Source organism: Micrasema longulum, unplaced genomic scaffold (genome assembly GCF_059751315.1).
Source record: "Micrasema longulum isolate JH-2025_06_02 unplaced genomic scaffold, ASM5975131v1 h1tg000133l, whole genome shotgun sequence".
Lineage (NCBI taxonomy): Eukaryota > Metazoa > Arthropoda > Insecta > Trichoptera > Brachycentridae > Micrasema > Micrasema longulum.
The window spans coordinates 626,824-654,026 of record NW_028277339.1 but is presented as its reverse complement, the minus strand read 5'-3'; the positions used below and the strand labels follow the sequence as shown (position 1 = coordinate 654,026).

The window sequence follows — 27,203 nt, the reverse complement described above, 5'->3', positions numbered from 1 at the left end:
TATCAATTTTACGAATTATGAATACTTTTTTACTTTATATACACATCAAAGTAGTGTGATGTTTTTCAAATAATTTTTTTATAATAAAATAAATATAACAACTTGGTTTTTACCCACTGATTTTAATTTTTTCACGTTTTTATATTGAAAAGAAGACGCAATGTAGGGGAAAAAACATCGCTTAAAAGCATGACGCGATAACGTAATACGTGCCGTTTGTCCCATAGATCACGAAACGTCATGTTTTCAGGGAATTCAAAATTTGCGTATTTAAAACCATTGTAGAAAAGTTGCCTGAAGGCATACGTAAATAAATTTAAAACGCATAGTATTGTTATTTTTTTAAATTTATTTCAACAGAGAGGGAAAAAAATTCTGAGAAGGGAATATGGAAGTCTAGGCATTTACAGGGCTTATGACCTGTCATTGGCTGGTTTAAGTGGCCACTTTACACACTGTGTAACATTCACCATTCTGCCCATGTTTGAACATCCACATTTCCTCAACTCTTTCATCTGTTGACTTTTGTGAAGTAAAAGAGCTGAAACCTTTATCACGTGGGTGAGATTCATCCGGCTGAACCAAATCACCTACTAGGCAACGCCTGAAAACAATTTTCCAATTTTTATACTTCTTCTTTTACCAGGTAGTAATTCAACAATGTTTGATTATGTCCAAATGCTTGCAGACTGGCAGTCAGCCAGTCTGCAGTCAGCCAGTCTGGCTGACTGCCAGTCTGCAAGCATTTGGACATAATCAAACATGGTTATTTTTTGCTTATTTAAACATGTTTTGAAAAATGTGAAAACACTCTGTTTCGCTAATTTTTAAGAAAATGCAATGCAACAAGTTAAAATTGAACCCTTTTAATACCCCCTCACCACTCTTGCCTCCTCTTTCACAGTTGTAACTACGCGATTGTGAAATAATCTACCCACTAATATTAGTACTTTCTTTATTTACATTTAAATCAAGATTGAAATGTCACTATCTAAATATTTAGGTTGTTTCTTTCTCCTTCTTATTTCCTTCCTATCAACTCTCCTTTTCTCTCTTCATAACATAGAATATTTTTTTATTTTGAAATACTGTGTTTATTTATCTACTTAAAACAGTTAATTTTGTTGAAATGGGTTTAATTATAGGTATACGGCCTCATTAATACTAATTATTTACGATTACTGATAATTGGTTTATTGACAAGTTAAAGTGGTTTTAGTTTTTTTGACACTATTGAGTCCGTAATTGGGGTAATTAAGAGTGAAAATATGGAAAAAAATATTTCTGTTATATATGAACACCTTAAAGCGAATAGTTTTAATTTAATTACAAAAAAAATTTTTTTAAAAAAATTAAATATTTACAGTCTTATGATTTCTCCAAATATTTAATTTTGAGGGCTATTTTCAAGATGTTTTGAATAACTCACGATTAGAAAATGGGAATCAAGTTGGGGTAGAGAGGGATTCGAACCACTGACCTTTGAGCCGTGAGCCCGAGACACTAGCCACGAGATCACAACCCGTCCATTTTACTTCTCATCTTTCCGGCTATTCTTGTACAAAAAACATGTCAATTTGTCGCATGGTTGAGACATGAAGGACCACAGACAAACACAATAATCTATAATATTAGTATAAATTGATATTAGTATAAATTGATATTAGTATAAATTGTTCCTTTATCCTTCTTCTTTCCTTCCCATCCTCTCTCCTCACTTCATAGAATAGTGTTTTTTTTTTTTATATGTATATTTTTTTTTGTTAATCTTTGCTTTTAATTTTTGTATAAAATTGTAAGATTCAATATGTCCATGTATTTATAATTTTCTCAAACTGAACGGTTTGGGTAGGTAGGAAGAAATTGCCTTAAGGCAATATGCCCGCCCTTATATGTATATTTATTGTATATGTATATAAAGTGTCAAATAAATAAATAATATATTCATAGAATTACAATATACCAGAAGGCGCGTAGATTCAAGTTGGCATATATCGCACTCTGTCCAAAAAAGTTTGACAAATGTGCCTTCCCACCTACGCGCAAGGTTTGCCAAATCGGGAACAACATATTATCATTAAAAAATATATGATTATTTTGTGTTTTATCATGTTTTGTTTTACCGCAAAAATATATTTTACTGACTGGACCATAGAAGAAAAGCAAATACTTTTATTAGGCAAACGAAAAAAAAAACATCATAATATAATCATTTAGTAATTAAGTAAAATTTAAACAGTTCAAAGGCTTATAAATAGAAAGCCGGATAAAAAGTTCAACTATCCTGGCAATACTAACAAAACGTCCGCCTTGTTTTATTTAAGAATCTGACAGACGGTAGAATAATCGAATTCTTGAAAAGTGTTACTGTGAATTCGCTACCTACACATTAAATGCGATCTCAACCGATATGCGATATTCCCTAGCAATCCCAGCAGTATTTAGACACTTTAAAACGACACAACACGCCGTTATTTAATTTAATTTAAATCGTCAGTTGCGTACTAAGCGACGTCAACAAAGTAACTAATAGACAAAATGTAAAACTACTCATTTATGAGTAATTTTGTCGGCTTCAATACGATATGCATACACTGCGCATACGCGGTTTCTGGAGTAATTTAATTCTTTGTATTTATTAAAAAATCAAAGCATTCGGAATATTCAAAAATAATTTACACTCAGTTTCATTGCTTAAAATTTATTTTAAAACAAATTTAAGTTATGTGTTAATATGAGTTCGGTCCGTTTTTTTTCAAATTTTAAAATTAGCGTCAAAAGTGAAAAAATAATAAAATAAAGTGCAAGCTTCTAATAGCGTGTGTCCTATCGGCAAGTTAGTTATTTTTGTTCAAATACTTTAATTAGGGTGTAAAGTGGGTTTCGAATATTAGTATAATAAGTGTCCTGATGAAGAGACGGATACGTCTTAAAATCTTTAGGCATAGAAAAGTCAGCAAGTTGTTTTTATTCATTCAAAATTTTAAGTACAAAGAATAAGTACTTGGGCGGACTTATTGCTAAAAGCAATATCTTCCAGCCAGCCAAAAAACAAACTAGTCAAAAGAAGAGATTGGTCAAAATTTTATACTGAAAAACCATAAATATATATCAAAAGATACATACATAAATTAAAATATTTAAAAAACCTCTTTCATTCAAATAACAGGTGTTTGTAATTTGGGAGATAAGGCTTGCACATATCAATGAATCGGGTTGTGGTCGCGTGGCTAGTGTGTCGAAATCGCGGCTCAAAGATCCGTGGTTTGAATCCCACTTTACCCCAACTTGATTCCCATTTTCTAATAGTTAGTTATTTACAACTCATTGAAAATGGCCCTCAAAATGAAATATTTGGGTAAATCATACGCAAACGCAAATATTTCTTTTATAAAAAAAAAATCATAAATTTAAAAAAAGTACATTATGTTATATGTACATATTTATAAATGATGAGGAATGTGGGATCAGATAATGAGTTTGGAAGGAGAGAGAAAGAGGAACCAACGAAAGAAAAAGGGATGGCATATATTAAGATATATTTAGGAAAAAAAAAAGCAATGTAATCTCAAGGAGTTCAGGATTCTGTGGATAAAAAATAATTTCAGGCGTTTCTTGAAGGTGGCTAGAAAAGGTGCATTTTTTGTTATTATCCAGTACCGGCATATTATTTGCTTTTAACCTGACGTGTTAAATCTGTTCGCGTACGAATATTGTAAATAAAAATGAATAAATGGATTATATTAAGAAATAATACAACTCAATTGAAGATCAGTATATAAGTTATCGAGTGTACATATAATTTCAAGAATTTTAATAGCTGTGAGTAAATAATTAAGTTTTTAAACTCAAATACCCAGTCAAAATATTATTGTCACAAGAAAAAATAAGCTGTTCAGGGCACTGTTTTCATTGTTGTGACATTTAAACATTCCACTGTTATTGGTGAATATTCAAACATAGACTAAACAATCCATAAACAGGCAATACTAAATAACCACAACCAAAGTCTGTAAAATTGAATAAAAAAACAGAAAAGTATAAATATTTTATTTTTATCTGTGAAGTATAATGGATTGATATTAATTTGTTGCAAAAGAAAGGGAAAACTTTTTTGAGTAGGGAATATACATTTACAGGGCTTATGACATGTCATTGGCTGGTTTAAGTGGCCATTTTACACACTGTGTAACATTCACCATTCTGCCTATGTTTGAACATCCACATTTCCACAACTATTGCATCTGTTGACTTTTGTGAAGTAAAAGAGCTAAAACCTTTATCGTGCGGGTGAAATTCATCCGGCTGAAGCAATTCAACTACTTGACAACGCCCGAAAACAATTTTTCAATTTTTATAGTTCTTCTTTTACCAGGTAGTTAATTCAACAATGTTTTGAGTATGTCCAAATGCTTGCAGACTGGCTGGATTACCTCCCTAAGGAGTTATTTATATATACATTTATTTATATGATATGAATCTCTCTAGGGGGGAAATCCAGCTAGTCTGCAAGCATTTGGACATACTCAAAACATTGTAGGATAATGTTTATTACTAGCATTAAGATTTTGAAATATTTTTATGTGAACTTACATAAAGAAATCACACGAGAAAAATCAGATAAAAAAGAAGCTCAAACCAGGTCATACATTTACTAATTAACACTTCCGATAAGGTATGAAGTGGGTATTTTTTCAGTCCTTTTTTTATTTGAAGACCTTACCGGAGGACTATTAAGCAGTATTGAAATAGTAATCCAATGTTGTTATTGTTTATTTTAGATCTGCCATCACCATTTTCAAGCAGAGAACTGATGGCAAACATGACTACAGGATCTGGAATAACCAGCTCTTAGGATACGCAGGATATAAGAATCCTGATGGAACTGTGACGGGGGATCCCATGATGGTCGAATTTACTGAGGTACGCTTTCGTATTTTATTTGAGTTTTTGTCGTTTATCTTTATAATTTAAAAAATACAGTTATGTGTGCGAATTACAACCAGAGCCTGAAAGTGTTAACGATTCGGTGGCTACCTTCAGGTAGGAGAAGAGCAAGATAGACGTAAAATGTTTAATTTTTGCTGTTCTAGTACCTGAAGCGTAAGTCTCATCATCTACCATCCATGTAAAAAATTGATCCTGATACATTGCAATGACGAAGTTTGCGGTAAAAGTAAGAACATCGAATTTTAAAACTTGTCAATCACATACCGCACACCGCATCTGAAGACATAAGTCTCCTTGGCGATGCCCACATAAACGGAAAATTTGCTCGTTGGCGAATGAGAAAAGCTGCCCAAAAGAGCTTTTTGTAATTCGGTAGCCGTAGCATCCTTGTGCTGAAAGAAAGTAATCCAGAAGTATCTAATATAGACTTCATTGGATTAAAAAAAAAGAGAGATCTGAATTCTTCACTGACTGAGATTAAATTGATTGGACATGATCAATTCGCCGAAATGATTACAAAACTTTTTAAATTGTACATAAAAACGATATTGATAAAAGCGAATTACTTTGCATGACGTCACTAGTTCTTCCAAATCGACCGATGATAAGAGAGTTGTGATAGGTTTCCGGTTTAGGGTAAGTCAACTGACGAATCAGCAGAACTCACCGAGGACAGAGAACTTGAGACGTCACAGGCGAATAATTTCAAAAATACATAATTTTAAAAAATCATAGCGCTGATAATACGATACAGATTTATTTTTTTGGCTTAGTTTATAATAAGTCTATTTACAAATAAAATAAATCACTGAACAATGTGAAAATGATGATTATATAAAATGACCCTTAGAAGTTTGTATACACCACCTCATTTTTTTTCATATATATAGGACGTGACATTCTTAATTTATTCGCAGCTTATCTCGATCGTTTGATGCCATGGGCGAATCATCTAAATAAGCGATTATGCTCAGCTTATATTTGGCTTTCCATTATAAAGTTTTAAAGTAACAATGTTTATTGTAAAATATATAAAACAATGGTTATTTATCATAAATCATAACTCGTGTTTATATTTTGATACAAAAAAAATATCTATAAAGTACGCCCAGCGCTCAGCCGTTCGCAGTGAAATATGAAGGTAGACGGTTACCTCGTCTTATTTCTACATACAAAAAAGTACACTGTATTTTACGTCTTTAATTTTTTTTAGTACTAAAACAATAATAAATAAGAATCTTTATTTGAAAACAAGTATTTCGAACATTATTTCCGAAAGAATATTTTTCTTTGATAGGATACCGTTGATATATTATTATGTATCACATAGGACATGTGGCGTTTACAATGGTCGTTTTCGGTATTATCTATGTATGTAAAAAGCCTTTTTTGTATGTGTTTCCTCAAAACAATATAAAAACCCACAAACTTTGTTAGATTGTAAAATATAGTAAAGTAACTTCAAACACCAAAGTTAAGATTTATTTTTGTGAATAAAGAAACGATGGTAAAGCTTTGATTTCAACATTCAAAATCGTCCATTTAACTTAAAAATAAAGCCATTAATTCCCCCAAGGGTTAATCCTGCTTGAATGTTCAAACTTAAGAAAAAGGAAATTCTTCACGCTCAATTTGGTTTAAAATACTTTTAAAATCTCTTTCGTTTACAGATGTTTAGAAGTTATTTTGAAAAAGTTTTTCCTTTAATAAACAGTACAAAAATCTTTCAAAAATGAACATTTTATATTCTTCGTTATGAATATCAGTTTTGTATTGAAAACACAAGAACCAATTTTCTAGTTGTGTTGTTCTTGAACCGGAATATCCTTACTTTAATATATTGGATTGCAAATATCAATTGTTTAACTTTTGCTTAAACTTAGAAAGTTTGGATTATCTAAGCAAGTTTTAAAAATGTCCACGTTAATTAAATTCATAAGTGCAAATACATTCTTCTCCTCCATATACTCCAAATGACTTTGACAACAAAATAAGTCGAACTCTCGTTAAACGAAGAATTTTCAGACAAAAGGTAGTTAGAGAATAACAAAATAATACCTTCATTAGCATCATCAATACTCCCAAAATAAAATATTATTAAATATTTTGTAAAATCAAATTGGTATATGTAAAACATGATGAGTTTGCATGAAAAATGAAGTTTATATTTTATTAAATAAACTTAATATTCATTGATATTTAATCAAATATATTTAGCTATCAAGTAAGTGGTTTTTTTTTTTTTTTTTTTACGCCTACACGTGGCCTACAACAAATCGAATTTTTCTGCTTAATTTTGAAAACGAATAAAATTGAAATTTACACAACGAGTTGTAATTTAAGAAAAATAATGCAAGTAATATTGATTTTATTCCAAAACTCGGGAAAAAAATTAAAAACACAATCGTAAAAGACTTTTGCACTCGTATAAACAATAAATTTTAGTGTTTGAAGATATGTAAATAAATAAAAACCTTTCAAATCAATCATTTAGAAATACTTAGAGAACAAAGACGTAGTCTCGTGTTGGTGTATTTATTTATTTAAAACTTCAAATACAAAAATAAATACATTTTGTCACGTTAATTGCTGAAAGCAATATTTTTCAGCAAACCAAAAAAACAAACTGGTCAAAAGAAAAATTGTATTAAATTTGAACATTTAAAAAAATGTATTTGACTCACAGATCAATGATTTGAGGTTCAAACCCCGCTCTATTGCAACATTAATTTTATTTTCTAGTCCTTATCTTAGATAAAAATAGATTCAAAATTGAAACACCTAGCACTTTTCCTTGAAAATGTTTAATACAAGGAGATCACCGATGAACCGGGTTTTAGTCCCGTGGTAGTTTCGCGAACTTACAAATCAAAGGTCTAGGTTCAAACCCCTCTCTACTACAATTTGATTCCCGTGTTCTTATTAAACATTTTTTTCGGGTAAGTCACTGTTTTCAATAAATGCGATAAATTGTATTAAAAAAATAATTAAACAAATATGATTTTACACGGCGAATGACCAAAAAATTGCTGGTTTATGTGAAAACTTTGTGAGTTGCAATATTTTTCTGCCATATAAAAATAATATCCGTATATGCAGATATATCAATATTTCTATTCTATTTTAATTTGCAAATATTGCTTCAAAGAACACACTTAAATACTTAACTATTGTAGGATGCGTGGAAAATCAAACAGATTTTTCGTACGTAGCTTATGATGCAGCTGTAAAGTCGTGTAACAAAAACTAGATATTTTAAAATACAGGTATTTAAAAACAAAACGTTAGCACTTTTAATACTGTTTAATAATCATCTGTTTCCCATAATTTATAAAAATAACTTTATTTATATCTTTTTTAGTAAAATACGAATTTATTATTTTAAAAATATATCCGGTATTGTATTCTATGTACTCATGTTAGATTATAGCCACACAAGAGTTAGATTTTTTGTTTCTAGAAACACTTCCAATTTGTCTAACGCAAAACCAAATCTACGGTGCGCCACGAGTCTCGATTCGATTAATGTCATCCGTTTTATAAAATTTGAATACGAATGGAGAAACGAAGAAAGAGTCTGAACAGGAAAACAAGAAGAAAAAAGGATGAGCGCGAATTTTAATGTAATCGAGGATCGCATCATTCTTTCTATCACGTTCAACCGCCTTCTGATAAATAGTTCTGAAATAAATAGACGCAGAAAAACACAGCAGAAAAGTGTTATTTGTTATTTATTCATTTATTTATTTTGTAATTATTTGTAAACTAGCTTTTACCCGCGACTTATCTAGCTTGATAGTAGGGAGGAATTAGTAAATTAATTAGTTTCGTAATTTAACGCTGGAATAATAGGGTATTGCTGTACGAGGACTCACCCAGTTAGATTTTGTGTCTTTGAATTTCTCCCCATTTGCGATTGTCGCTTTGAAGAAAAAGATCTCAACCACTTATTCTTTGTTTGCCCAGTCGTTTTCAATTATTCAATCGATAACACAATTTTAATAAACGTCGAGACAATTCGAGATCTTAGGACACTTTTTGATAACAAACTTAAATTCAACCATCACTTTGTCCACATTTCAAAGAAAGCGTCTAAAATCTGTGGATTTATTTTGCGAATATCTAAGCCATTCAAAAGCCCGAAAATTGCAACTACGTTGTATAAATCACTTGTTTGTAGTTTGCTTAAACTTAATTCTATAATATGGTCTCCTAATTATAATATTCATATAACGCGGATTGAATCGGTGCAACGTAAATTTTTAAAATCGGTAAAATTTAGAATCGGATCAAATACTTTCATAATCAATTATAATGATCGTCTAGAGTACTTTCATATCTTAAGTTTAGAATTCACAAGAATTTTGTCTGGTTTGGTGTTCTTGTACAAATTAATATCTAAATGTATAGATGCCTATGATATCCTTGCTCAGATAAAACCTTAATGTACCTTGCCGTAACTTGCGTACCAATCCTGTCTTTGCCGTGGGAAATTATAAAACTAACGTCGAATTCTTTTCCCCTCTGCCAAGGATCTTCAGAATAGTGAACGAAACCTAACTAAACGGTACTGTCGACGTGTTCCTACAGCAAGGGCAGGCATTTAAGAAGCAAGCGGTGTTGTCTCTCCTGACTCGCGATGTCACACTTGCCATTTCCGCCTAGATTATGCTTTATACATACATACCTTTTGTTAATTTAAGTAGATTTTTATAATGTTTAGATTAAGTTTAACTCATTAATGCCAATCTATTAAGAATAACTTAAGCCTGTTGATTGGCTTAAAAAAAAAAAAAAACAAATGTCAACCTTTTTCGAGACTTTGGTCCCACTAATTTATCTTCCTACAAATATCCAACTCATCTTAGCCAGCAGGAATCCATATATATATATATACAACCTTTTGCTGAAATTTTAAAAAAATAACGGAATCGATTTTCAGTGCTCGACTGGAGCCTGTTGTTGGATTGGTGACAGTAGCATGAGTATGGGTGGAGGATTGATCGTTTGGTGGAGGGATTCTCCTTTTTGGAAATGTGAAAGAAGAGAACTTTCTCGGATCTGTTAGACTTACCTATGTTTATGTTACTTTCAGACCCGACTGCTGGGCCTGGTTGCTGGTTGCGTACTGCAAACCAATTTGTTTGGAAAATAAATCAATATGTCTTTGGCAAAAGCATCAAATTTATTATCCAACGCCATTTTATTGTAAAAAAAATAAAAATATCATCGCTATGTAAAAAACAAAAAACGATCCGTTAGTCTATGGCGACGTAGCATCGTTTTTCTGTTTCAATATTGATTTATTTTCCATAAAAAAAATTCCCAAACTAGAAATATTCTTTTTGATATGAAAAATAGCTTGTTGGATGCTCGACACTTTCGACCTCGGGACTGTAAACAAGACCTGCCCTCTCGCGATACGCGTGTTCGAAGAAAACAGAAAACGTTTGATTTTAGGAAAACTAATTGACGTTATGGTTTTGAGTGTCAATCCTGGAATTAATGAAAATAGTAAGGACTTACGATCTCCTCCCTTTGGCACTGGTCCAGAAAAACACCGTTATCGTTTGCATTGGTCACTTTGCACGTTTTCTCGTATGTTGGTGATTCGAAATCACTGTCACGCTCGCGGTATGGTTTTCGTTGTGTGTTTTATTGTTGTGTTGTCACGCGTTGCTTTCTTGACTCGGCGTCAGGGAGGAGTAGGTACATTGGGATTCAAAACAAGGACCACCGGAATCAAAGGAAGGAATGGCTTGACACTTGAATAAAAGAAAATGAATCCGAAACATGTCGCATTGCAAAAAATCACACCAATCAGAGGCTCCGTTGCCACGCGAAAGAATAATTAATTGATTTTTTAATTAAAAAAATGTTAATTCATTCATTAATCCCTTTCCGCACCTGATGGTGCTTATAGCACGACGTTTGTACACCAATCGCAACGTGTCTTGATTGTTTATCTTGCATGAAGGTAAAATGATCAGTCTTGAGCTTCAAGTACTAGTCAAAGGACTATGAAATATTATTATGTAAAAACACCCTTAAAAATAAATATTTCATCATATGAACCATGTCGGGAATCTAACCCCAGACCTCTTGCGTGGTAGGCAAACGCGCTGGTCAATACACAACGAGGCTGACAAAATTCATTAATTAATTTATAAGCAAACCAAATTTTGTTATCTTATTTTCTTCTTTACAATAAGAATTCCATTTTCGTATATCGATAGCAAGCGCTTTTTTCCACCGCTCTTTGAAATATTATATGGAAGCGCTTCCTTAAATCTGACCCGTGGAAAATAGGTTTATCTCGAATGCGATGGCTTAAATAATAAGTTGTACAGATATGTGGATTATTGAAGTATGCTTTCAAGTTCAATCTAAATGATAATCACAAAAAATGTTCCCGGATGCAGACGTTTTTATCCATACGCAAAAGCAATTTTTTACCTGACAAAAATATTGAATGAGATTCAAATCAGTTGTTTTGAATATCCAGTTGTTGTTCGTGTATTTTATGCTTGTAAAAATGTATTTTGAAATTTATTCTCAATTAAAAAATGCCTTTTAAAAAAAGGAATAACCCGCTAAGCCTCTATTTAGAGGCTTGTCAGCAGATGAGATAAAGAGGATATAGAAGGAGGTAATAAAAAATAAACCACAACACCCAGACCGATTAAAACAAAAACTTTCTTGGATTTTTTTCGCGCAATTGGACCCGCAACGCCAGTTTCACAGTTAGCCGTCTAACTAACTACGACACGGCGCCTGGCTTTAAGGCTCTTATTTGTACAAGGTGTCCAACTGCAGATTTCCGATTTAGAATTGAGATAATGTTTGATTGGAAAGTGCGGCAAAGACGCAGGGGGGGTTTGGTATCGTGAAGGTTGCGGATTTGTCAGGCACTATGGAGCGCTGGACAGGAGAACAGCGTGCTTACGATATTGAGGCGTGCCTAACCAATAGCTTTTCGTCCATTACAGCGCGGAGCAAGTTTTGTGCTCGCTTCAAGATACGCCGCATTTGTGATACGTTATTGACTCAATTAATTGAGAACTGGGTAGCATAGTTTGAAACTTCAGCTTCAGTAATAAACCGGGGCCTGGTCCAAGTCCGACGGTATCAACCGAAGGTAACGTGCAACGCGTCAGTGATTCTGTAGGCGAAAATCTTCAACTGTAGATCTGCAAAAGCTCTACGGTTTTGGGCATCTCCAGGTCGACTTTGTAAACAATTTTAAAGAAAAAAAGATCCTAGATATCCAAGATCCTAGATCCTAGTATAAGATACCACTACGCATTCAAAAAAGCACTGTTTGGAGTGCTGTTTCAGCAAGATAGAAAGAAAGACGTTTCTACATATAATAAAAAAAGCAGAAAACAAATATTTTGTAACTCGGAAATTGAAAAATCGCTGTTTGAAAAACGCTACAAAAAATAAGTATATTATTATGCAGTATGGATTATGATTTGCCCTAACAGAATATGGATCTTAATTTTTATTAATTTTACGTTTTATATTTAAAATCAACATTTTCTTTTTAATAAAAAAATTTTCAAGAAAGCATGTTATACTGCAATGAAAAGACGTTTCTGACTAGAAACGCCCTTTTTATTAAGTAATTAAGTAAACGTCTTTCTTTCTTAGTGTTAATATGCCAATAGATTTTTCTCAACTAAATAAAATATACGTTTCTGCCATTTACTGCTTTTCAAACTAGTAACGCCGACCTAAAAAGCAGTTAACTTCGAAATTACCAGCAGATCTTAAATTTAATTGAAAACAAGTAGGTACATTCATTAATTTCAGATGTTTTTAAAAGAGGAGTAGAAGAAAAAATAAGAATTTGAATCAGTCTTGTATAATTATTTAAGTCAGAACAGCCTATTATATTTAGTAATCTTCAAGACTTTTCGCGGTCAAGTCTAATTTATAAGTGAAAATAATAGGGCTGTTGTTATTTTAGGAAGACAATTCAAGTACCAGTGGGTGCCTATTTTTTTCCTAATTCCAAATACAAATTTAAATCATTTTCGAAAAAAATGTTAGATGCGTCCTTTTTTCTCATGACGGCAAAATAGGGTCTTACCTTTTTGAAAACGAGCGAGGCGTATCCGTAACCGTCAATTCTGAAAGATACTGCGAAATGATTGACACGTTTTTTGGACAGACTGCTAAATATGGTTCTTTTTTCAATAGAAACACACGGTTTCAACAAGATGGTGCAATTGCCCACACTGCCGGCCATATTCCCAGGAAAAATGATCTCCAGATTTGGCGACATCGCCTGATTTCCCGATTTCCCGATCTCAGTCAATGTGACTTTTTTTTAGGACTATCTCAAAAGTTTCGCTTACAAAAATTAGTCTGCCAGTTTCGCATAATTAAAAGACAATATCCAATCTAAAATAAACGTTATTTCCAGTGCAGTTTGTGGTCGTGTTTTTTTTTTTTTTTTTTTTTTTTTTTTAAAAGAAATATTTGCGTTCTTATGATTTACCCAAATATTTAATTTTGAGGGCCATTTTCAACGAGTTGTAAATAACTCACTATTAGAAAATGGGAATCAAGTTGGGGTAAAGTGGGATTCGAACCACAGACCTTTGGTCCGTGAGTCCGAGACACTAGCCACAGGACCACAACCCGATTCAAAATGTGCAGAATAGTTTGGAGTGTGTACAAAATAATGGTCGACATTTAGAAAAGGTGTTTTTTTTTCCACTTTTGTCCTCTATTTAAAATAATAAAGAGTTTTGATCTACATGTTTTCGTTTTTTTTTAAAATAAATTTTCAAAATCGGAGATCTGCCGCTGGACACCTTGTACTTAGAAGAGAACAAAAAGTACAAAAAAATGTTGATAATGTCTCCTACATTATTTTACAACAAATTATTCAATAATTTAAAGCATTTTCACCGTTTACTTCGCAAATATCTCCAGCAGCTTTAGCAGCTTAATTCCTCGATTGTTCGCGAACAGAAAAAGGTGTCAAAAATGGTCACTTTCGTCTACTTGATAATCGATTTTGAAATAATACATGTAACGTAAAAGCAAACGCAATATCTAGAAGAGCAGAAAATTTTCTTTCAAATGATGTATGACATTTTGATCTAAATTTGTTGCAACAGAGAGGAAAAATATTTTTGAGAAGGGAATATGGAAGTCCAGGCATTCACAGGGCTAATGATCTATTGTTGGCTGGTTTAAGTGGCCGCTTGACACTCTGTATAACATTCACCATTCTGCGTATGTTTGAACATCCATACTTTCTAAACGCTTCCATCTGTTGACTATTGTTAAATAAAAGAGCTGAAATCTTTATCAAGTAAATGATATTTCTCCGGCTGAACCATTTACCTACTAGGCAACGTCTGAAAATATTTTTAAAAAATTTTTGTACTTTTTGTTTATCTGGCAAAAGCTAGTAACTGATTCTATAAGTCAAAATTTTTTAATCGTGTTGTGGTCCCGTAGCTAGTGTCTTGGACTCACAGCTCAAAGGTCCGTGGTTTGAATCCACCCTTCTCCAACTTGATTAAAAATTTTTTAATACTTAGTTATTTACAACTCGTCAAAAATGGGCCTCAAAATTAAATATTTGGGTAAATCATAACAACGCAAATATTGATTTTTATTTGAAAAAAAGCTTTTTTTCATCACCGGAAACGAGTTAAGTGCCCAGATGTTAAAATATTATTTGGATGAATATTTTAATTTCACTAACCCATTTTTGCCTGACATAATCAATTACTGTGGATATGGCATGTTAGCACTTACCAACCGACATTAGTCTATTATTTATATTTTTAGTTAGGTGTATTTTTTGTTATTCCTCATTAAAAGTATTTTAAACAGTAAAAAGCATATAAAGTTTCATGCACCAATACTACTACTACTATCACGTTATTTTCCCGTAGGGGTAGGCAGAGAAAATGGACCGCTACACACGTCTATCCTGGCATACATTCCTATCTTCTTCCACAATTATATATGTTGTCATAGATGCCCTTCGATTCTGTCTGCTTTTGACAAGACCAAACTTAAGATTTTGGTTTATCTGATCATGCCACGTCTCCCTTGGTCGTTCTCGTCTAGCAATACCGTTCATTTTCACCATATATACTTATTTTACAATTCTTTCGTCGTCCATTTGTTCTACATGACTAAACCATCTCAGAGACACTTTCTTAATCTTATCAATCATACTTAACTCAGATTTACACTCTCGCCTGATTTCATCATTTGTGACCCTGTCAAACATTGATTTCCTAACATTCATCGAAGACATGACATTTCAACCGCGTTCACTCGGTTTTCATCCTTCCTCTGCCAGTTCCATGTTTCACTTCCATGCATAAGTATCGGGACTAAAACTCTGTTGTGCACTGCCTGTTTAGCTTCAATTGACATATTTTTATTAGCAATTACTGTGCATAGTGCGCCGTTCATTTTGTTGCCCGCATTCACTCTCCTTTCAACATATTTTTCTATTCTTCCATCTCTTGAAAACATGCTTCCCAGATACACAAACTCTTCTACTTATTCGAGACATTAGTCGTTAACATTTATTTTGTAGTCAGTAACCTCACTTCCCCTTTCAAATACTTCCCCTTTGACTTACTTTCGTTCATCGCCAATTCGCTCTCCAGGCATGCATCATACATTCTAGAGACTCTTTTTTGCAAATCCTCGTTGCTGCTTGCTAACAAAACTGCATCATCAGCATACAACAAGCAGCTTACTGAAAAATTATCAATTTTTGCTCTATACATACACATACATTATATCTCTTTTAAACAGTTATCCATGTATAGATTAAACAACCGTGGTAACAGTACACATCCCAAAGTTTCGTGTTATTATGTCTATTATGAATAAAGTTATTTTTAACTATTTAAAACTGTTTTTTTTTTTTAAAAAAAAACCTCTACAAAAATAAGTAATTTAATTATGAGTGAGGAAAATTTATTCAATAAAATATACACATTGTAACAATATTAATACATTATAAAGAAAACAAAGTATTAAAATATATTTTGTCCCGATAAACTACTCAATAATAGTTTGTGATCGGGTGCTCAGACATTAGTTTTAATTAATAATAAAAAAAATATAAAAGAATAAAAAAAATTATTTAAATAAATGTTTAGCAATAATATATATTTTGTTTTGTTTGATTTTTACATTAATGTTGGATTAATTATTAATTGCTTCTAAACTGTAATTTTCGAAATAATAAAAAATATTTTGCAAAGTAATATTAACATTCAGTTTCATATTTAATAACTGCTTTTGAAGTCAAATTATTAGCAAGCAAAATTGGTAAATTATTTTTTTTTTGTTTTATGATAAAAATAGTGTAACTTTATGTTTACAATACAATTTTTACATCTAAACTTATTTTTAAATTATCTATTACTATTGTACACTTACTATCCTAATTTATAATATTCAAACTGTTCTTTTATATCAACATTTATAAATATTAATTTATGTATTTTCTCTATTTATAATAAATATAATCTTGTATTTTTAACAGATATACTCTTCACACTTAATTTAAACTATATTTGCACTTTTCCATTTTTTATGCTTTCTGGCATTTCCTCAAATTACTTTATTCCCTTGTACATAAAGCAATTCTGGGACGCTTTTGATTTCCTTTTCTTCATTAGATTAATGGACAAAAGTCAGTTAGTGAAGCAAATTTGTTGTTTTTAGTCAAAATTTATGATTAAATACAATTAAAAATATTTTGGAATAGTCAACTACAAGTTTTACAAAAGCACAGGTTTTATTTTAATTCACGATTTGGAATAAACTTCAGAATTGAAAATTGAAAAATCTTACAACTGCCAGAAAGCCGACGATATTATCTAGATACTTAGATAGCAAACCTAGTACAACATATTTTACTAACAATATATTAATAAGTAATAATTTCATTCGATAATAATTTAGAAAAATTAATGTTCGTATAACTAAAGTATTAATTTTTACTTGGTAATTTGGATTATTTTTTTAACCAATACATGTAAATTTTAAAAAGTGGCGTATGTTGTGGGAGCATTTAAACATTTTAAAAAATGCGTAACCGTTTTTAAACAACACGAGAGAATTGTCCCTAAGTATTAAAATCCAATAAATAAAGCGCAAATAAATCTTCCCACCAAAAAATATACAACTGACCTTTTTCGAGTATAAAATACCGAAATTATATTTGTCGGAACAAAAGAGCATTAAATTTTTTAATATCGTGCTATTTTCAATATCGTTTTGTCTTTAGGTAAATACTCAATATCACAGAGCGGAACCACGCACACACAATTCGCCGTCATTACAATGAGGAACTTCAGCCCTACAGGAAATTGGATACAAAAAATGTTTTCTTGCGCGCGGTAAAAATTAGAGCACGTAAAATAATATTTTTTTTAAATGTACCCAAAAAAAAAATATTTTAATAAAAACGCACTACTTTGAATGATGTCACTGGTTCATATGAACCATTCAATGATATGAGAGATTTGAAGGATATTCGGTTTGGTCACCGTAAACGAACCAATCGGATGAACTGTCATAGAACAACCTCTGAGGTTACACGCGGAGCTATTTCAGGAATGCAAAACTTTAAAAAATCAAAGCGCTGATAATACGATACACAAATTTAAAAAAAAAAAATTGGCTTATTTTAATATTCTATTAACAAATAAAAAAAGACACTGAACTTCCTTATTGGGTCTTTTTACGTTCTCAAATGTTCTTCATGTCTGTTGTAATATGTTGATATTACAGCTTCTTAGTTGGTTGAATCCAGTCCTTGTCTAAAAAAAATTGGACAAACTCAAAACATTGGTGTTAAAGTAGTAAAGTCAGTTTTCACCAGTAATTGATTTCAAATATTTTCCTATGATTTACATTGATTTTTGGCATTTATTGTCCCGACACGTGTATTATGTTGCTTAAAAACTTTCCTTATATCAACATATTTACTTCAGATTCTATTTTTTCTTAATCTAGGGGATAAATTTTTGAATTAAAGTATGTTTACTGTTGATAGTGACAGTTGATTAAGGGCAATATGTCGGGGCCGCACTAGGCATCCATATAAAATTTGAGTCTTTATTGAGTAGAGGTTGATTCAAATTTTACTCGAAAATAGCAACGTTAACCTTGAAATCGCATCTAAAATAATATTATACCCGTCTTTGTCGTATTGTTAACTCAAGACAAGATATGGACTTTTTTGGTTTAAATTTACAACAATTTAAACGAGCACTAGGTAAATAGTCCATATCTTGTCTTGATGTCCCTTATGTTTGACAATGCTTCTTTCTTATTTTTTTAATGTTTTTAACTGTTTTTATATTGTAGTATAATTACCCTATGAGTTGTTTATATGGACAATGTCCGTAAATAAAAAAAAAAATATGTACCAATGAGAAGAATTATCTACGAAATTTATGTCAATATTCTCGAGTTCGCTTTCTGGGACCCGATTACAATAATATCTTTATGTGTCAAAAAAACAAAATAAAATTTTATCTAGGAAATTGTGTATATTTATAAAAAACAATATCTTTGTCAGTACTCTAAAATCGATCAAATGAATATTTAATTTTTCTTACAGAAGTTTCGCTTTTACTATATGGACAATTGAAGATAACTGTGTTGACTCCTCATTGTAATCGGGGCCTTGCCTCTTTTCAAAAAAGTTTGCTAAACACTTGGGCTTCGCAAAGAGTATAAATTCAAAGGATTTTCTTTTATTATTTTTACAAGTAACCAAATGAATTTTCGCACACTAACCCTGGAGTAAAGTGTATACGTATATACATCATAGGATATTCGTAAACAAACATAGGATAAAATGTTGTTTACCACGCTTGATATGTTTTTCATGTTTCATGTAGGATTGTTTTTATATTAGAATCGGATTCGTGGATATATAATGTAATATTTTATCAACTTCCAGTTATGCCTGAGCCTCGGATGGAAACCTGCCAAGACCGCCTGGGACGTTCTCCCGCTAGTGCTGTCCGCTAATGGAAAGGATCCTGACTTCTTTGAGATCCCCAGGGACCTGGTTATGGAAATACATTTTTCGCATCCCAAGTTAGTAACATTTCGTGAAACTGTGTTTTTTATAGTAAACATTTTATAGTTTTGTAATATTATTTATTCACTGAGAGCCGGTTTTATAAACAATCCATCGAATTTCCGTCAGCACCACGAACCGTTAACCTTTCGTAAAGATAATTATATTTCAATAGATAAAAACACAACTGTCAATTGACGGTTGTGTTTTTTATAAAAGTGGTAATAATTTGTAGCAAATGTCAAATTCTAGTGGCAATTTCTTTGGTTTCAATGAATAGGGAAATATCACATACTACTAATACCGATAAAAGTTTGTGAAGCGGATTTAGGAAAATTAATTGTTGTTTCAAAATCAATGTTGATATTGTGGAGAAATGTTTAAAAAATACATATCTTTAAAAAAAATATTTGTCCCTATTAAAACGCGACATATTTGGCATTGATAATCGTAAGGTCAAGATTCGTGACGATGTTCTAAAAAATTTTTAACGGTTTCAAACAAAGTTCAAAATTAAAATGAATCATGACGTATGACGAGCGTTTCTACAGGAATTCAAAATTATAATTTCAAAAATATTTTTTTTACTCGACAGTATATCATACACCCTTATTACTTCAAAACTGTAAACAATGGATATTTTCCTATTTTCCATGATATTAGTCATTGTAATTTTGAATTCTTAGAATAATTTTGAATGTTTGTTTTTGTTGCATCTATCTATGTAGGTAATCCCGTAATTTGGTTAATTTTACTTAATAATTCAAAGTCTACCTGTCTGATATTTCAATAATGGAGAGAAACCAACCACCAAGACTACTGAACAACAAGCGTAAAAGTAGAACGTAGGAGGACGTGTTATTAAATTGTTTTGGGAGAAACATCGCACTCGGGGAATAGGAGACGAGAGAAACAGATTGGGATAGACGAGATGAAACTTGGTTATTCGATGGTAACTATATTCTAAGTATTTTATAGTCCATGGCTTATTTCACATGCATCGTTCGAATTCACACGATACGGCAAAAAAAGGCTTAATTAATTTATTTTTTTTCCTTTTTTTTTATTTAGAATTTTAAAGTATGTAAAATATTTTCACATGTGCTCTAATAATAATAATGTTTAAACATTTCATTTATAAGTTGTTAACATATTTTTTAACCCTGAGTTTAAATTTCATTCGTTTTTTTTTTCATAAATGTTTTTTCTCATATAATATTTTTTTATTGTCTTATTTTAAACTGAATTTTGCAACTTCGCCATTTTTTTTAAATGGGAGTCTGATTTTTACAATTTCTCTGGTCTTGTGACCATGTTTATGTTAGCTTTGATCACTTTTATTTCAATATTATGTGTTTTAATAATATAAGAAATAATAATATTAAGCACAAAAAAATATCATCTTATTGTAAAATATTATTTATTTGTATGTTGGTACTTTTAATTAATTTAACATCGAATTCGCACCCTGTGCCGGTTTTTTTTTCAGCATAATTTCTTCAGGCTTTGTTTAAATTTTCTCGGTTTGATAAAAATTATATGCTGCTAAAGTCGTAAATGTGTGGTTCAATAATTGTGTTGTAAATAATTTTCCATAAATCCTTATCAACAAATTTTCTAATTTTTCTTCTAAAACGGTTTTTTGCATTTTTTTTCGTAACTATCTTAGTGTTTTGATGAAATAAAGGTTTCAAACCGATTATTACAGACAAATATTGAATATCACCAACTTTATTAAGTTTTGCATTAGCTTTTGTAATTGACGGTGTCACTTTTATTCTTTTGTTATCGATGTTAATATATTTTGTTTAGTATATATTCAATTTTATTTTATTTTTAGCCATGGCGATACATTATTTAGATCATGATTCAATTTGTCCATTATTGTTTTGTAATATTCCTCTAATATATATATTAAGGCATCGTCTGCAAAGCGTCTTATTTTATAATATTTTAATATCTCTAGAGGTACGTTCAATGAATTTTTCAGTGGCTCAGAAACTTCGCCATGCGATTTGTTATTTTTAATCTGTCACTTTATTTATTTAAGGAAAAAACAACTTTTTTTATACATATCTTACGTACAGAAAATAAGAATACATTAAAACTAAAATATGAAAACAGTCAATATAAATTTTCCACAGTGATGTAAGCTATTGATTAAGTACATTATAGATATAATAATAAAAGCAATTTGAAAATTGAAAAATGATAGGAACGTAGAAGTTGAAAATAAAATGAAAATACATTTATGTATCATAGAATTAAGAATAGTACAGAAACCGCATACACACATCAAACAGAAGGCGACTCAACTACTCATAAATGAGTAGGTTTACATTAGTTTCTTTGTAGACGTCGTTCAGTACACAACTCCGGATTTGAATTCAACTATGCCGTGTTGTGTCCTTTTAAAGTTTAGAAATACTGCTAGGATCTTAAAAAAACAGGATGCAATCACATTACATCAATAATTTGTAAATGAATGTGTATATAACAAATGCATTAATTAAAAATTAAATTATTTTTCCATCTGTCAGATTGTCGAAGAAACAAAACGGAAATTTTGTTAGTGTTGCCAGGGTAGTAATTTTTTTCACCCTACTTTGCTCATCTAATAAAAAAAATAAATGAAAATTAGACCTCAGATTAAATAACGACGTGGGGGACATTTGAACGACATTATCTTTAAAATAACAAATATTATTTAACATGATATAAAAATATCCGTTTTATGTGAAATAAAATTTGTTTTATATTTTAAGTTCAAAGCTCATTAATTTAACTACTCTTATTAAATGACCCTTCACTTATCTAATCTGTTGTGTCAATCAATGTTTTCGCGTGCACAGTAAAATTTAAGTGAAATTAACAAATTACTTTTAGTGACATTTCAACGACATTATCTTTAAAATAACAAATAGTATTTAACATGATATAAAAATATCCGTTTTATGTGAAATAAAATTTGTTTTATATTTTAAGTTCTAAGTTCATTAATTCAACTACTCTTATTAAATGACCCCTTACTTATCTACTCTGTTGTGTCAATCAATGTTTCCACGTGCAGAATAACATTTTAGTAAAATTAACAGATTACTTTTTTTTAACCTTACATTTGTGTTATGATTTTTTTTTCCCATCAATCAACACTACCCGGCGACTTCACGAATGCGCGCGGCGAAAGTAACCTGGAGTGGGGGAGTTATTGGACACATGTTCCGATGTATTCAAATATGATTCTACGCTCCTTCTGGACTATTCTTAATTCTATGATATGTATATACATAGTAAAAAATTTGAAAGTGTAATGAAAAAAAAAAATTAACAGTTTTATGAAAATAATGTAAAAGGTACGATATATAATAATGAACATACATACATAATTACTAACATCGTATAACTAAGCAGGTGTACTGTCTATAAGGAATCTTGTATATTTCATATATGAGAGATAAAAATTGTCTGCGTGACCGGAGAGAACCGTATTATAATAATGACATGCTCTAAAGAAAAAATCGTTTTTCCTCGAGTCAGTCTAGGTATAGGCAAATTGAATGTAGTATGGAGTCTTGTTCTGTTGGGTACAAGATATTCTAAAGAATTTGAGAGTAAAGAGCAGTCTATGACGTTGTTCACTAGTTTGAATAGGAATGATTGATCTGCAATCACTCTTTTAGACTTCAGAGGTTGAATTGCATTTGGTAAACAATAAAATTTGTATTTTATTAAATTTATAAATTTCTTCTGTATCTTTTTTAGGTTGTTTATTTATATTTTATATTGGGGATTCCATATGATGGAAGCATATTCTGATTTCTCACATATGCGTTATGCATCAGGGTTAATATTTTTTATGTTTTTGAAGACATTAGACATTCGCATTAAAAAACCTAGTATCTTGTATGGCCTATTAATTATTTCATTAATGTGAATATTGAATACAAGCTTGGAATTTTAAACTATTCCTAAGTCTCTAATAACGTTCTTCCTTTGAGACATTTTATTCATTAGAGTATACTTAAAAATGAAAAGATTCTATTAACACGAGAAATATATACATATGCATTTATATATTTTAAGGGTAAGATGGTTGATGCGGCAATAATCTGAAAGGCGGTTCAAATCAGATTATAGGAAGTTGCAGTCCTTTTTTTATTTATTTTCAAAAATATTTTACTATCATCAAAGAGTACTGATTTGGCATGATGAAAACATTCCTGCATGTCGTAAATAAATATGTTAAATAGTAGGGGTCCTAGAATTGATCCTTGTAGTACGCCAGATGTAACAAAAAAGCAGTTGGATTTGTATCCAGTAATTACTACAGCCTGTGATCTGTTATCAATATAATAACACATTCATCGATATAAATCACCACTGATGCCAATTCGTTTTATTTTTAGTAGTAAAGTTTTATAATCAACTTTATCGAAGGCTTTACTAAAGTCCGTGTAGATTGAGTCAACTTGGAATCAGTTGTCCATACTTTTTAGAAGATAATTAGTATAATAAACTAAAATTGTAACGGTAGATCTACCAAATATAAAACCACGTTGTGAAGTACTGAAGGAAGATTCAAGTGCTTTAGATACTTGATCATAAATTATTTTCTCAAAAAGTTTTGAAAAAGTAGAATCAACGGTATTTGTCTAGTGTTATTAGGGGGAAGTCCTACAGTACCGGCCGGCCTATAGAATCGGCCGGTTAACTTAAGGAATACTGACTCCAGATATCGTTGCGTAATGTCCTCACACAAATACATGTTTCGCGGGGTGTGAAGCTGTCGCTGCTTGTTTAATTTTAATACAGAGATATATGCCACCAAGGGAGGATTGTCGGTGCAGCCGTAAAGTTTGCTTGTCATGAAGTGACAATGTGTCCCATAACAAACATTGGATTCAATGCAAAAGTTGTAAAATCTGGGTGCACGAAGCTTGCGCCTGCATAATGACAACGTATATTTTTGGTTTTTGTAAGATTTCATCATTCATATTTTCGACGGCCGATACTGGCGACCACTTTTTTTAGACCTAATTTTTCGTGTTTGGCTATTTTTGTAACGAAACTGTTTTTTATCTAACACCTTGTGTTGTTTTTATGATATTAATATACAGCTTAGCGTGAGTTTTAATTATCGTTTTGTAATTTATCTGATAGTAAAATTGAGGAAAAATCTTAAAGTGGCGGTGCTGTAGGACCTCCCCCTATTATATTTTACAAACAGAATAGTAGCTGTAGAGCCAATAAATCAAAATAAAATAAAAGCAGTAAAAAATCAAAATTTATTAGTACAATAAACCAGGGAACTTAACCGTGCTATGTGGTATTACAGAAAAGGCATTAACTACCAATCAAAGGGTGAAACTTTATAGATAAGTCATAAGCTTCAAGATAATTTAACCTAAATCAATATCATACAAAAATCTGCATAAATTTTAACGTGACTTAATGTTTTTTACAAAGTCGGAACCCCATACATTATAAATATTATATTGGAAATCAACCTTTTCAAAGAACTGATACCACGGTTAATTTAGGTGTAACATTGAATAAAAAATTTGTTTTTGTGAACCATCTTGATGAAATACTTAACTGAGTATACAGAAATCTGGGTTTCATCCTCCAAACTTATGAAGTACCTATTTGAAAATATCGGATGTATTCAAATATTGTACTTTGCGAACGTTCGTAGTCTACTTGAAAACGCCCCTTATGCTTAGTCTCCGCAATACATTAATTTCATAGAAAGATTTGGAAAAACTCAATGGATATTTCTTCGGAATCTTAATTGGAGATGCAAATTTACTGACGTAAACTGTACATCTTTTTGTAAAACTTATAATTTACCAAGTCTGAGTGGTCGTCGTCTTGTGCTGGATATCGGTAATTCTTCACTTTATATTGAAAGAACGTCTCGATAGCTCATATTTAGTCTCTAAAATACCGCTTAACACTCCTAGATACCGTATTCGTCACACTAAACTGTTTATTCCATTTACCATCTGTTAAAACTTTTCTCTCGAAAAAATTCAAAAGTTCATTCTATTGACACTTTCGATTGTAATAAAATAACTTTCAAAATGCAAGCTTTAAAATTAAAACTAAATGCTACCCTTTTAGTTTTTGGTGATATTCCAAATTGTTTTTGTTCGTTTACGTATCCTAATCTATTTAACAATTATTCTTACTATGTCTTAATTTTACAATTTTAAAATGTAAATAGATACTGCGTTTTTCCTTTTCAAGAAAAAATTGATACTTGTTCGCATACACACACACACCCTGCCCCGTACATTCGCAACCTTCTTCTCTCTCACATTCATGAAATAAAGTTTATTTTTCCAATACAAAATGGTAATTTCATAGATGTATTTGTACGTGTATCTATAAGTAGGTACATAAAAATGTACAAACATTTCGATAGCTGTTCAATTAGTTAGTCGTTTCGGTGTTAGAATAAAAAAAGTTGTTGACATGTCTCAATTGAAATAATTAACTTTAAAACATAAATTCGTCCCAATTATTCCGATCGTTAAATGGACGGCCAATTACGGGGGGCTGTTTGCTCGCAATAATGTTTACGGTTGTGCGTAATTCTATAAACCCCCAGAATGTGCGAGATAAACTGGTAAAGGTACTCTTTCGGTGTTTGTTGAAGCCTAAATCTCCTCAATTAAATAATACTGTTTGAATTGCGCACCATTGATTACGAGAAATGCGCTGAAGTGGAAACCGGGGCAACCAGTTTTAAATTTAAATCTAAATATGATTTACAATATTGCTAGGAAACGAACCCAGGACATCAAGCGTGGTATACCAACCACTACACTATAAAGCGGAATAATCTTGACGAAATTTTTTTTTAAAACAACTAATATTGATTTAAGCTCTTAAACAACTTTCAACCGGATGAACCACCCACACGATAAAGGTTACAGCTCTTTTACTTCACAAAAGTCAACAGATGGAAGACTTGAGGAAATGTGGATGTTTGAACATAGACAAAATAGTCAATATTACACATTGTGTAAAGTGGTCACTTAAACCAGTCAATGATAGGTCACAAGCTCTATAAATGCCTAGACTTCCATTTTCCCTTCTCAAAAATGTTTTCCCTCTTTATTGCAACAAATTTAGATGTTCAATAACCTGTTTAATAAGTGTTTCACGTCCACCCTGTCAGAAATCGAACATAGGATCTCAGGAACGATAGGCGAACCACTACACAACGAGCCAAATTTACCTGAGAGTTACCATCGATTTGATAACACTCATTCAGGCTTCTGGTTCAATTTCAGAAACGTGTATTCTTCATGCGCCCGGAAAAATAGATACAGATATACCTTTATATGTATACACACGTCAGTAGTTCCATCACACTCTGTACAATAACATTTTGTAATTTCGAAAGCATATTTTTTGTATCTACACCCCTACAATTTTTATTTTATACTGATATTGACACAGCCAAATCGACATTTAATAAATCGGTCTCACAGGTAGGCTTTTCCTCCATTTTGTTGAGTAAACACAATATCTTGGAGACGATATTATTTTTAAGAGGGGTGCCTCTTAAGCGACACGGTTTAACATGCACTTTATTTGATTTATTTTGGAAAAATAATACCTTATTCTACATAAAACGCACACAACATAATAAAAAATTATAAACGTTAATTTTTGTTAAAAAGTCAAAAAAACATGAATATTTCATTGGAAAAATTTAAAGATCATTTTGTGTTCTTAATTTGAGATTATTTTTTTAGTTCAATTATAAATAAACATTATCGGATAGAATGTAAATATTTTGTGATATCGCCTCTAGCCACAATTTCAGATTGTACAAGTCATGGGATACAATAAGTTTTAATTAAGGATAGTAAGGCTATACTTGAATGAGGATTTCGATGAGCTGGTGATTGGTTATGATCACGTCCTTGGCAATTTCTTTGTTCTTGAGCTTCCACAGGTTTTCAATGGAATTAATGCCGGGAGATTTCCCCGGCCAAGGTAAAACTTTCCCATTTTTTTCAGCTAGAAATGCAGCGAAAGTTCTGGTTTTATAACACAGGATGCGGGGTCGTGCATAAACATGCACTCTGGGCCACCAGGAAAACATTTTTCGGCTTCAGGAAGTAACCAATTTTCC

The 27,203-nt window shown here is 31.4% G+C and overlaps 1 protein-coding gene across 3 annotated transcripts in view; it reads left to right on the top strand.

The window, feature by feature from the left end:
- Positions 1-27,203, top strand: part of Nos (Nitric oxide synthase) — a 436,979-nt gene that overhangs the window by 307,163 nt on the left and 102,613 nt on the right. For all 3 annotated transcript variants that reach the window (XM_088241938.1, XM_088241932.1, XM_088241947.1), the window contains 2 exons: positions 4,782-4,923; positions 18,929-19,068. In XM_088241938.1, the coding sequence (XP_088098064.1) occupies positions 4,782-4,923; positions 18,929-19,068 (282 nt within the window). The remainder of the gene's footprint in view (positions 1-4,781; positions 4,924-18,928; positions 19,069-27,203) is intronic.